Below are 13182 nucleotides of genomic sequence, written 5' to 3'. Positions count from 1 at the left end.
TGTATCTGCTAGCTGGTGTTTTCTAAGCTTTCAGCAATTTTAGACAGTTACATAATTTATGATCTAAAGAATACAAGGTATCTGGGAAATTTGCAGAGGAACCACCACCCCAGGACTTGGTCCACCGTCTCCCATTGCACCACCAGTTCCCGCGCGTCCCGAAGCGTACCTCCGCTATCGGCTGTCGAACTCCGTCAGCCACCAGTCTGGTCATCTCATCCAGCCGTTCACTCAGCCGCTCCAGCCGCTCCCTGGTGTCATTCAGCCGGCCGGGGCTGCTGCTCAGCATGTCTCTCAGCCGGCTCAGCAGGGTGGCGGCGCTCAGCAGCTCAGCCTCAGCAGCAGCCATGGCGGGCTCCAGCCGGACGGTCTGCATCCTGGCCAGGAGCGCCTCAGCCTCGAGCAGCGCGTCCTGGACGCCCGCTGAAGAGGTCTCGCCGATGGCATAGTTACGGAGCTTGGCCACCGTGTCTGTGACGGAGACAAGAGAGTGGAGAGCGTCAAGAGTCAAGGATGGCGAGATTATATTGTTCTTTGCACTGTTCCATCTCCTATATTACAGTTAGTGAGAGTCTAAAACGCATATCGCATTTCGTTTAGAATACCGTGTGATGTCGTGGGATGGTCCACGATTGTTCTGGTATCTTTCTGAGGTTCCGAAGCTGACACAAGTTTCAAGAAGAAAATGAGACCATAATACTTAAGAAGACAGGAACACCATAAAGCCCCTGTGTCCTTACCTTCAGCTTGGAACTGGGTATTTTTGACCTCCTGGTAAATCTCTTCGATCTCGTTCCGGAACTGTCTGACATCGTCCATTTTGGGAGACAGGGCGTTCAGCTGATCTTCCGCCTGCAAAATGAGAAAGGCATGTCACAGAAAAGACATCTGGGCTAGGGAAGTGTTGTCTTTACAATGGCATTACGCTGCTCTCATCCACAAGTGATCGCCATATAAATTCATGAAATCTTTGGAGGCAAAAGACATCCGGAAAAACGTAGTACAAGACAGGTTTCCGAATCAAACCCATCTCAGACATATTCCAATCCCATTCTCTCCTTCTTGATCCTCCTTACATCTTTATTCAACTGACCTGAATGAGTATGGTGGTGGCGTACTTGTCGAGCTCCAGCGTCTCGTACATGGCCCGGAGTGTGAGCTGGCTCTCCTGGTACTGCTGTACCTCCTCCCGGACCGTCTCGGTGGTGTTGGAGAACTGGTAGAAGCGTCTCCAGGGCGCGCCGCCGGCGCCGGTCAGGTTTACAGCAGACGCCATGGCTGACAGGGAGTCGAGGCTCTCGAACAGAAGCTCCACGCAGCCGTCCTGGCATGCTGGAGGAAATAGGGGAGGGGTAAGGGTTATATACTGTCGTCATGGCATGCCTTTAGAACAGATGTTTAAGATTACTTAATGGTGAATAGGGTAAGCAGTGGATATATGGGTTCATTTTTGACCTGACAACTGAGCGGCTCAGATAACATGTCAACAATAGCAAAACATTTGCCTTCGCAGTCCCTTTTAGTTGCAACAGGCTTCAGCCTCACAAAGGCTGAGACTTCGCCTCCCATTCACCATCCACATCGGCGACAGCAGCTTCCCAATTTCACAGCTCTGACCCGCCTCCACGACCCTCACCTTCACATCCCCGCTCTGTGACGATGTGCCGGGGCGCGCAGCGGGTACAGTCGCGGCCCACCACGCCGGTCCGACAGGGACACTGGCCGGTGACGGCGTCACACGTGTTACCGATGCTGCCCACCGGGTCACAGGCGCACGCCCTGCACCCGATGCCCGGCTCCAGAGCCGAGCCGTAGTACCCGAACGCGCACCTGAACGGAAACAAAGAAAAAAGATGTTACGTTCCTTCACATCAGCGTACATAATATTTTCTAATATGCTGCAGATTCATGTACAGAGGCTGCAGTTAATCTCCAATATTGTATTTTGTATGTGCAGAAAAAACTGTCACTGGATCATTCATTCATTCATTCATTCATTCATTCATTCATTCATTCATTCATTCATTCATTCAATAGCTCTAGTTCTTACTCCCTCCCTTCCACCCTCTCCCACTCCTCCCCTCCTCCCTCGGTCACTCACTGGTCACAGCGCTCTCCCGTGTATCCGGGATCACACTGGCATCGGAAGCCGCCCTGGTAGTTTGAGAAGCACGTCTCCGCGTTGGACAGCTGGGCGGTGGGACACAGACACGGCAGGCACGGACCCTCGGACGGGTTACCGTAGTAACCGCGGGCACACACGTCACAGTGCTGGCCGGAGGTGTTGTCCGTGCAGTTCTGTGGACAGATGGGGTGAAAGTGTCAAGTCAGTTGGTGAGGAAACATGCAAATACAAGACGGTCAACAGTGTAAGCACGATCGCTTGTCGAACTTTGAGAAAGCAAGGGATGAACCGTAATATTTTTAAAGGTTACCGGAACAGACTAATTTTTTATTGATTTTTTTTCGTATTTTCTTCATCCACACACAGCTTATGTGTCCCCAAAAGTGCCATGAATTTATCATGAGTTCCAGAAGGCATCATTGCTAAGCTTTTTGGATACGGACCTAATCCCTAAGTCTTATCTTACAATACCTACCCGGCAGCATCCCATGTCTCACTGGACAGTGACCTATGTCGGGGTCGCAGTTCGCTCACCTGACAGTGACCTATAAGTCGGGGTCACAGTTCGCTCACCTGACAGTGCCCTATAACGGGGTCACAGTTCGCTCACCTGACAGTGCCCGGTGTCGGGGTCGCAGTTCGCTCACCTGACAGTGGCCGGTGTCGGGGTCACAGTTCGCTCACCTGACAGTGCCCGGTGTCGGGGCCGCAGTTCGCTCACCTGACAGTGCCCTATAACGGGTCACAGTTCGCTCACCTGACAGTGCCCGGTGTCGGAGTCACAGTTCGCTCACCTGACAGTGCCCGGTGTCGGGGTCGCAGACCTGTGACCTGCCGTTGCACTGACACGGCACCGACTCGCCCACCAGGTCGATGATGATCTCACTGTTGCTGTAGCCAGGCGTGAACGAGCGGTAGAAGCCGATACTCGGGTCCTGTGCGAAATGGTAAGTAAAAAAAAAAAAAAATGAAGTATGAGGCAAATTGAAATTGCATCGTTAATGTCAAAAGTACCTGATAAAATTTAGAACTAATATTTTATTTTTAGATCGAGTTTTTACCGTTAATTACTGTATCATGAAACAGCATTGCTTGAAAATAAGCTTTTAGGTACTCTACGCAAAGCAATATTCCGTTGATGGCAATGCGAATTTAAAATAAATCAGTCTGATGATGACACTAAGACGTCACCGTCCGCTGGTGGTCTCACCTGACAGGAGGATCCGTTGTATCCCCTCGGACAGGCGCAGCGCTCGATACCGAGGGCAGTGCTGCCGGCGTGGCCGTACGTCGGCTCAGCAATGTCCCAGCTGACCTCAGACAGTCTGATGGAGGTAACGAGGGCAGAGATCAGTGATATATGCCGGAAAACTAGTAATATAGCTGCACAGCACAGACGGGTAATAATTGAGCTTATCTGTTGCTCTGAGCAATATGCAGAGCATATGCGTCTCAGTAGACGATTTTTCGAGCCAAAAGTTTACGCTGATGAAAGCAGCAGAATGTGAAATGGAATGACACACGTCCATGTTGCCATAGGCATACAATGTCAATGACTTCAACTATCAATAATGTTTGACTTCAAAGAATACGCGCACACCGTCCTCCGAAGTCAGTAACGTCAGAAGCGCTTCTTATTACCCTAAATGGTGTATCTTATAACTACTGCGAATGATGGACCATGTTTACAGTACCTCAAATCACATGTTTACTTTAACGTCCACAAGAACCGCTTGCTATCACATGTTTGGATCACTGAGCATCGACTCATAACACTGACCATCTAACCATGACATAAACTTCCGTCAAGCGGGTTGGACGTCTGCTAATCACTAAATATTAGCCCCGATGACAGCTGGTCGAGCACCCGGCCCCGGTCTGTCTGCTAGCTCCGCCCCTCCCCCATAAACCACGTGACCTGCGCCAGAACTCACTCGGCCCCGGTCTGTCTGCTAGCTCCGCCCCTCCCCCATAAACCACGTGACCTGCGCCAGAACTCACTCGGCCCGCGTAGCGTCAATGTAGTCGGTGGCGCGGATTAGCACGTGTTGTGTGTTCTGTAGCGCCACCATCAGCATCTCGCGGGTGACCAGAGCCCGGCGGTCCCCTTTCACACGCCAGAAGTTCTCGTGGAGTCTGTTGGAGCGGAGGAGAATGGGCTGGGGTTAAAAAGTGGGGATAATAACACGAACTGTGAGGGTGGGCACATAAACCACCTCTCTGAAGATAAAATGTGGATCGGCTAGTGTCAAACCCTGATATCGTCCGGCACATACATCGCGTTTAAATCGACCAACTTCACAACTGATGCACAATACATTTAAATCGCAGTTGATAATTACTCATCACAGAAGGCTTCTCAAGAACTCTGACTCTCACACTACTCACTTGACCTGGTAGAACCCGTCGGGGCTGGTGGTGGGCGGGTAGTGCTCCAGCACCAGTCGGGTATTCCCCTGCAGCTGTACTAGCGGGTAACTGGAGAGGATGCTGGCAGGGAACGGCCGGGAGCCGCCGAAACTCCGAGAACGGAACCGCAGGTGGCCGTTGTACGAGCGGACCTGAGGCAAAGGCACAATGTCGATAAAATGCCAATTCTTATTTCAAGATTTTATGAAAATGATCGATTGAAATTATGTCAACACATAAGTTTAATTCTCATAAAATGACAAAGCTTACATCGTTAAAACACCATTATTCAACTCTAACCGACTAAATCGTTCACAAACCATTTATCATTCATTCATTCATTCATTCATTCATTCATTCATTCATTCATTCATTCGTTTATTAACGCCTCCATTCATTCATTCTTTTGTTCGTTCATTAATGTATCAATTCATTCATTCGATTACTCATTCATTCATCCATTCATCCAATCATTCATTCATTCATTCATTCATTCATTCATTCATTCATTCATTCATTCATTCATTCACTCATTCATTCATTCCCGCACCACTCCCACCTTGTCTCCGAGGAACTCTGGCGGCAGCTGCCAGTAGATGGGCGCGTCGGACGGGTACTTGAGGCCCACCGTGACGTCACCGGAGTATCCGGGCAGCACGCGCAGTGAGTTGGTGACATTCAGACGCGTCTGGTCGTCGGTCAGCGTCACCGCCCGGCTGTCCGGTAGAGAGAGCTGAGGGAGGGGAGGGGGGAGTAAGAGGGACGGATGGGCTGGTGGAGACGGTAATTGGGGGGGGGGGGCGTACGGGGCAGAGAGGACGATCAGGGGTAGCCAATCATGTAAAAGAGAGAAGGCAATGAGGGAGAAAATAAGGTTGAGCGAAAAAATAAAATTGCGCTCGACTGAAAACAAAAACGTTAAGAACGAAAGAGTAGTAAAAGTTACTTATTATCTTGAGGCTTAGATCCGGAATCACGAAGATATCTCAGACGTTTACAGACCCAAGAGAGCTAAGAAGTTTAGAAGGACAAAAGGATAGTAAAATGTTTTGCAGATCAACCATAGCCCGTTAGCAATCATATATTTCAAAAAGGAAATTACTGAAAGAATGATGAAAATCGCAAACAAATTTGATGTCGCAATCAATAAAAAGTCACATCTCACACTGAACGAAATTTCAGCATAACACGACGCATGCTTGAGGTGCAAGGGCAATTGTGATCATGCACATGCAGTGAATGCCAGCGCGCTTCTAAGAGCACACAAAGCAGCACTAGCGGCAGTGAAGACAGCAGGGTGCATTGACGTGAAGTACGCGGCGCAGCGGTGCGCCTTCAGTGCAAACAAGCCTCCAAAGTCCGGCGGTCACGCCTGTGCTGAACGCATGCATGATAAAAGAAGACGAATGGTGGGAACTGACGGGGTCACACCGGGGGGTGTTGTTTTTCGCTCTCCCGTGCTCTTGTAAGTGCCATAGCGGTCACGATGCGGGCGAGAATGACTCGCCGAAAACGGCGTCTCGCAGTGAATCGCTGCAGGTGGCGAACTACGCACAGCGACCAACTATAGGTTGATGCGCGCTCTCTGATGCAGTGAGGGCTGAGCATCGGTCTGCAGAGCTGCTTGCCGATGCAGGTCTTCGTGCAATGCTATGCGTAACATTTCTATGTGAGTTCTATGGGACACAGTAGGCACAACAGTAGCCAGGCTGGGAGGGTGCATTGTCGCCCAGTGAGGTCTGCGATGCGGTGAATAGCCACAATGAAATGTCTGCCTGGGCACGCTCTCAGCGACGTCTGCACACTGCAGTGATTGGTGACAGCGCTGTCAGTTGCTGTGCCTCGGCTAACATTGCTGTGTGCGGTGCGGTGCGTTACATTGGCGTGGCGCGGTGCAACTATTAGCCATTCATTGGGAGCCTGATTTGTGCCGTGCGGTGCTCTGCCATAGCCTGCTCCTGTAGCAGCCCTGCTCGTACGTGAATGTAGCAGATCTCCTGTGTGTTCCAGGGCACCACAGGCAGTGTGTAGAATGAGTCACCGGTCTCGTTATAGGCCAGGACCACGGTGCGTTTGGTCTTGATGACGGTGAGCTGAAACAGGCGCCGTCAGAGAGGGTGCGGGAAACGAGAGCCGGGAAAGAGGACTGAGAGAGGAAGGGCTGGGCACCAATTTTGTAGATCATGGTTTCATTGGTGGATAAATTAAAAAAAAAAGATAGGGAAAACGAAGACGAAGAAGCAGCTAAAAACTACATTGAAGAGAATATAGCTAATAGGTAGTTCAAACGAAGGGACATACGAGTGAAAAGAAACATAACTTAGAGGGCTACAAGAATGAATGAACGATGAACGTCATCGTTATCATGCACACAGTTCAAATCAAACGGGTTTATAATGTGGAGCTGAGCGGCTTTTGCGAGGCTTGTAAGCATCATTTGAATGAGCTTCGGACATTAGCATGATACTGATGCAGCATTATGCTCAACTGGAAATATCAATAATCAATATTGCCCGTACTACTGCATGTTATTAGCATACGTTCATCCCAGTAGAAGCCAACTCACACTAAATACAGTTCATAAAAGGTATAAATCCGTTTAAATGTCCCCACACAACCACTCAGTTCTCTGCGCCCGTACTTACCGGAACCCAGACGAACTCTCCCTGCGAGCACTGTCCGCTCCTGGTGAAGCAGAAGCAGGCCGTGCAGCCGTCAGGGTTGTCGGCAGACATGCCGAACGTTCCCTCCAGGCAACGGTCGCACTTCTCGCCGAGTGTGTTTTTCTGCGAGGGAAAGAGAGCGCTTCAGTTTGAGGTCCGCTTGTCAGATATGGTGTGCGAAGTGAGTGATTGGAACGGTAAGCGATAGGTGATATAAACTCGATTTCTTAACTCAATTTTAGATGCTCAGTTGCTGTCACCTCTCTTTAAACCACTTAACGGAAAGGTAGGCCGTATTGCACCCAGGCCGAATTGAACGCAGTATGCACGCTGTTTATCTTATGCCGTCATCGTTCCATTCAAACTATTCAATATCAGTTGATAAGTGACATCATTTGACAGTTGAATCCACCATTAAATCCACTCCATTATTCTATCTCCCGTCCCTGTGCAGATCCTTACCTTGCAGCGGCACTGTCCGGTCTGGTCACAGCCGCAGCTGCCGTCCGGTTCACACTCTGACCCGTCCGGGTCACAGCGACACGCCTGGCACCGCGGAAAGTCGAAATAGCCGGCCCGACACCGGTCGCACCTGCGTAATGCGACACAGTGTCAGACCAGATGGCGGCGAGAGATGGGTGGAGATTGTCCCAAAAAGGGGCGCTGATGTCACCTGATAGATTACGGAGCAGGATCCGAACACTGATGGATGCTAATGTATGACAATCTCGCGCATCCATGCAGGAATGCGCTGCATGATCCCGAGGAACGCTTCTGTACGTGCAGATCAATATCAGATAGGTTGCTGTGCAGATCGCGATGGGTTTTGGAACGCCCCCGGCTTCAGACACCCACCTCTGTCCCCCTTCCCCCGGGTCTGGACACCCACCTCTGTCCCCCCTCCCCCGGGTCTGGACACCCACCTCTGTCCCCCCTCCCCCGGGTCTGGACACCCACCTCTGTCCCCCCTCCCCCGGGTCTGGACACCCACCTCTGTCCCCCCTCCCCCGGGTCTGGACACCCACCTCTGTCCCCCCTCCCCCGGGTCTGGACACCCACCTCTGTCCGCCGAAGCCGTCGAAGCAGCGACACTGGCCGGTAGTGACGTCACACTCACTGGACTGTGAGCCCAGCCGGTCGCAGTCGCATTTCTGTACAGAGAGGACGAACAAAAGAATCGTTAGTGGAGTAAGTTGATATAAAGAGTAAATCTCTGGTTTAGGCAATGTTGAGAGAGCAGCGATCCGAAAAACGGTTACTAAGCTAGCCACCAAAGTCGCAAACTCGTAAGGGGATGAGTCCCTTTCTGCTCTCGAATAACGACGATGAGCATTCTGCCTTCATTCTTTATCTATCTTAATATACTGATTTTAATGTATGAACCAGGCATTTTCACTCATAAATCACCGTATCGACATACCATAAAAGGATTATGTTACCACTGTCTCCTTACCTGGCATCCGTTGACGTTGTTCCAGCCCCAGTGGCCGAGGGTGCAGCGCTCGCAGCTGGCACCCACCGTGTTGGGCGGACACACGCACTGACCGGTCACCGGGTCACACAGGTGACCCGGCTGGCTGCACGGCAGGCACTCTGTGCACAGACGGACAGACAGACGTACAGACAGTGTCGGACGGAACGGGAGGTGGCTGGAGCAGTTCAGAGGAGCCGCTGAGGGTAGCAGGCCGCGAGGGACAGGCCGAAGGGATTACATGGGATGCATGGTACATGGGATGCATGGGTATGGTAAGACTGCACCGGGAACACCCGTAAAGAGGCATGGATAACTGAGAACGAGGAAGCGAACCGGGATGGCGGGGTTGTTTAGTCAGGAAGGGCGCTAGGATAAGGGTCACAGAGGAAGAAAGTATCACAACCACGTCAGCGTGTGCAAACAAAACGGTTGACTCATACGTGGGCGTAGAGCAGATGGCCATGAGGGCAGCCGGGGTCATGAGGCGATGACCGGGGCACGGGGAGTGCCCCGTCAGCATGGGCCGGCCGGTGGGCGATGGACCGTGATAGGTCTGTTTATGAGACTGACGATGTGGGGACGTACAGTGACACACTGTTTATTATAACGTGAAAACACGGGGTGACAGCGGCGGTCGCACTAAGGAGGCCGCCTGTAACCGAGTCGACACCGCGCGCACGCTCATGGGAGACTGCTCGACGGTTCGGCACTACATAAGCAAACACACAACAGAGTTCACAATCGGGCCTCTGAGCAGCTGGCAACATCTAAGCGGGTTGAATCGGTCTTTGTATGCTCGGATGTGAGCCAAAATGATCGGGATCAAGGGAATTATTACCAATATTAACCATCAGTGATAACTCGAACAGATACGACAAAATCAATCAAGGTTCTATAGCAACGGATAATCTTTAAATGAAATACAAAAGCTCCTACAACCCGTTTTATTTTACTGCCCACTCTCTGAGTAAAACAGACCCATCTCCAAGCCAGCCCAGCAGCCCCCCCCCCCTGAAGCTCCGGCTCTCACCCTGGCAGCCCCCGGCGGCCAGCTGGAAGTAGCCGGGCAGACAGGAGGTGCACCGCTCCCCTCCGACTCCGGGTTTACAGCGGCACCGGCCAGTCACCGGGTCACAGACGGCCGGCGACGAGCCCTCCGGGTCACAGTCGCACGGCCGGCAGCCGGCGCCTGACTCCAGGCCAAAGTAGCCCTCCTGAGGTCAGACAGGGTCACACCAGGTCACAACAGGTCACAGGGGGTCACAGTCGCACGGCCGACAGTTGGCGCCCGACTCCAGGCCAAAATAGCCCTCCTGAGGTCACAGAGGGTCACTGTCATCTTTATAAAAGTAGCGGGACGCACTAGATCGCAGTGGGCCTTAGTGGCAACGGCATGCCTAGCCAGTAGCCACACAGGGTCACAATAAGTCGCGGTCATAAACTGATGAATAAGTCCACAGCAGTCAATACGGTTCCCTGTCCAGTTCTCACCGAGTATATCGGTAACCATAAATCGATCTGCAGTCTGAATCACCAGACCGCAGATCAGACAGATAACGCCCTGCTGACTCGCTAACGGGGGACGGGAGGCGCTGATTCACCGCATTTGAGCATGGTCCGTACAGACAGCGTTCACTAGATTGTGAATCTGTAGACTGGGTGCTATTCTACTCGCTAATAGATGGCGATTATTTGCTATCACATCCCGGTACCGAATAGGCATTTGTTCTGATATAACGTTGGAGGAAACAGCAACCACACTTTCTATAGATGGGTTAATGGTAGATCCAGTCCGTTACCCAACAGGTATTTCACTCGGAGTAAATTCCTATGACTGTTACCACAGTCAATACTTGATAAGATACTTTTTGCTTGCCAGTGGTCACAGCCTCACCATGAAGGTGATCTCAATCAGTATCACCAATCACATCAGTCCTTGCATATCTACGACAGTCAGCAGACAGCACCTGGCAGTTTGCACCTGTTCTGTTCATCACTACAGTGCTTACCGACAACGGTAACAGTCCTCCCCTGCCATGCAAGCGATCTCACTGCTCACCTGACAGCGGTCGCACTGCTGTCCGACCACGCCCGGTTTGCAGGTGCAGGCGCCCGTGATGATGTCACACGTGCTGTCCGTGGAGCCCAGCTTGTTGCACCGACACCCTGACAACAGATGGGGGGGGGGAGGCAGGTGGAGTCAGCCTGAGACAGAGGGGGTATGGGTGGGTGTCACTGATCGCCCATATTACATTTGCTGTACCCAGGTAATTCATTGATTCATTCATTTCGTCATTATTGAGCTTCAAATGCCAAGCTATTTATCTGACTTCTGTCCAAGGCATCCTACTGTCACTGCAGCGTGCAGGAATGGCTCCTTATTTACAACGTCTTATTATGCCAATTTCCAAAGTACACGTATCATTCCTATGTTGTCCCTCGTCCACTTGTCATTGATGAAGCGCCGCCCACCGCAGCCCAGTGGGTCAGTGGGACCGGGGCGGGACGAGGGGCTGGGGCGAGGGTACCGAGCCGGTGGCGCCGCGGTGGCGCACACGCCGATACCGGCTCGGGTGCCGGCGAACGGCTCAGGTGTTGAAGCTCCCTCCCCTCCCCCTCCTCCCTCTCACCTCCCCCGGCGGGGGGGGGGGGGGGCAGAGCTGGCCAGAGAGGCGTGATTCATGTGCACCGGACGCCCGGCCGGCCGGCCGACACCTGACACCGGGTCCGACACACCTGACACCGGCGGCACGGGTCAGAGAGCGGCCGACTCGGCCGTGCGGGCACGTGCTGACACGTGCAGATCAGCCCCGTGTCGGCGACGGCAACGTGCCTCTATCAGAAATGTAAAGCCCCATTACAAACGGCCGATGTTGAACACCAAAAATGTGCTTGTTATGATTACTTAGCTGCTCATCCTTCAAAGATAGGCGATATATAACATTAAGTCTTAACTCAGAGCAGACACAGTGGAAACTAACCTCTGACAAGACGCATGCACGCGGTCAAGGATTCTTATCTCGCCTCACGAAATCCAATACAATATTGTCCAAGCCATGCATGCTTTAGCTCCATTCATGCAACTCCACGCCCTATCTCCGTCCCAGATCTCCGATAACCGACCTCGTTCTGCGCAGCTCTGGAAGGGACGTGCGCAGCTCTGGAATGGACGTGCGGAGCTCTGGAATGGACGTGCGGAGCTCTGGAAGGGACGTGCGTAACGCTGAGAGGGTCCGACGGTGCGGTAACACAATGCCGGCGCCGCCGTGTGGGGTCGCCAGGGATCGGTAACGTGTCACGATCTGCCCAGAGTCGGTACCCTGTCATGATGCCGGTACTGGTATCGTGCGAGATTCGGTGGTATCTGTACCATACAGGTTCGTTAGAATTATATCTCCATAGGATACTTTTGGATAAGAGTATCCTACTGAACCAGCCTCATAGCCATCGCATCCCAGGGGAAAAATTGTCGGCATCAGCTACTCGCATATCAGCACATCAGCACCACAGAGGCTTATCAGCTCATACAATCTTCTTTGATGATCACAAATGCTTATCAGCATCATATGAGCTCAATCGGTACATTGGTGGTTCCCAGCTCAGTGATACAATCACCGTTCTGAGGCTCACTGTATCTACCACTGTGAGAGGTCACCACTCCCCTCCAGCGAGGTGTGTTCTCTCTCCCGACCAGCCGACCTCGCACGCGGCACACCCGCGCGCATGCCACCGCCATTGAGGCGTGCGCGGTCGCAACTGGATACAGCCGCTCAACTAATGAGTTATGCACCGGCGCTGGCGCAGCGCGCGGCGGGCGGGCCGGCCCTCCCACAGGTGGGACTCGGGACAGGTTGAGGGACTCGGGATGGGAGTGTGGGACTCGGGATGGGAGTGTGGGACCCGGGATGGGAGTGTGGGATAAGATCCTTGGGGTTCTGGATTAGAGATGCTGGCTTGGAGGATTAGGACGTCTGTCGTCTTTATTATCCGATGGGGATCCGGGAATTGGGAAATTTTGCATGCGGAAATTCACAGGCCATAGCATTCACGGGACAGTGGACACGAAAGATTGCTGGGTGAAGAAACAAAGCTACAAAGTTTCTTTGAAATCGCACGCGTATGTGACACGCATACACGCATATAAATGTGACGTGGACATTTGAGATCCGGTGATGAGAGTTGGGTTACCAGGCGCAGGATACCGTATACGAGTTTTGAGGACGGGTAGGCATACGATACTTGATACTGGATCGGGGTTGCGGGGTAGGTACATACGTGATAAGGCACCGCAATGCGGAGATGAGATGGAAAGGGTGTGATACAGGGAATCGGGATGGAAATGTTGGAGTACTGGAGGAAGGAAAATTAGATACGGCACAAATGATGGAATGCTCGCGGAGAACGAGCATCAAATTCCAGACATTGCGGCCGAGAAGGCTGATTCGCAGAGCGACCGAGTGTAAAGACATGTAATGCAAATCAGGGGACTGGTCCCACTACAATCTACATGC

The 13182-nt window shown here is 52.2% G+C and overlaps 1 protein-coding gene across 2 annotated transcripts in view; it reads right to left on the bottom strand.

Moving 5' to 3' along the window:
- LOC122385153 (laminin subunit alpha-2-like) overlaps positions 1-13182 on the bottom strand; it is a 51639-nt gene that overhangs the window by 28399 nt on the left and 10058 nt on the right. For both annotated transcript variants that reach the window (XM_043373222.1, XM_043373223.1), the window contains 16 exons: positions 10731-10837; positions 9702-9885; positions 8651-8790; positions 8257-8348; positions 7660-7789; positions 7180-7320; positions 5094-5267; positions 4514-4686; positions 4127-4261; positions 3336-3450; positions 2920-3060; positions 2102-2298; positions 1637-1830; positions 1094-1332; positions 741-852; positions 170-471 (listed from right to left, as the gene is read on the bottom strand). In XM_043373222.1, coding sequence (XP_043229157.1) covers positions 170-471; positions 741-852; positions 1094-1332; positions 1637-1830; positions 2102-2298; positions 2920-3060; positions 3336-3450; positions 4127-4261; positions 4514-4686; positions 5094-5267; positions 7180-7320; positions 7660-7789; positions 8257-8348; positions 8651-8790; positions 9702-9885; positions 10731-10837 — 2576 coding nt within the window. The remainder of the gene's footprint in view (positions 1-169; positions 472-740; positions 853-1093; positions 1333-1636; positions 1831-2101; positions 2299-2919; positions 3061-3335; positions 3451-4126; positions 4262-4513; positions 4687-5093; positions 5268-7179; positions 7321-7659; positions 7790-8256; positions 8349-8650; positions 8791-9701; positions 9886-10730; positions 10838-13182) is intronic.

This window comes from Amphibalanus amphitrite, unplaced genomic scaffold (genome assembly GCF_019059575.1).
Source record: "Amphibalanus amphitrite isolate SeventyFive unplaced genomic scaffold, NRLGWU_Aamphi_draft 000210F_arrow, whole genome shotgun sequence".
In the NCBI taxonomy this organism is placed as follows: Eukaryota; Metazoa; Arthropoda; class Thecostraca; order Balanomorpha; family Balanidae; genus Amphibalanus; species Amphibalanus amphitrite.
Note: the sequence above shows the minus strand (reverse complement) of the source record. Positions and strands in the feature narration are given on the sequence as shown.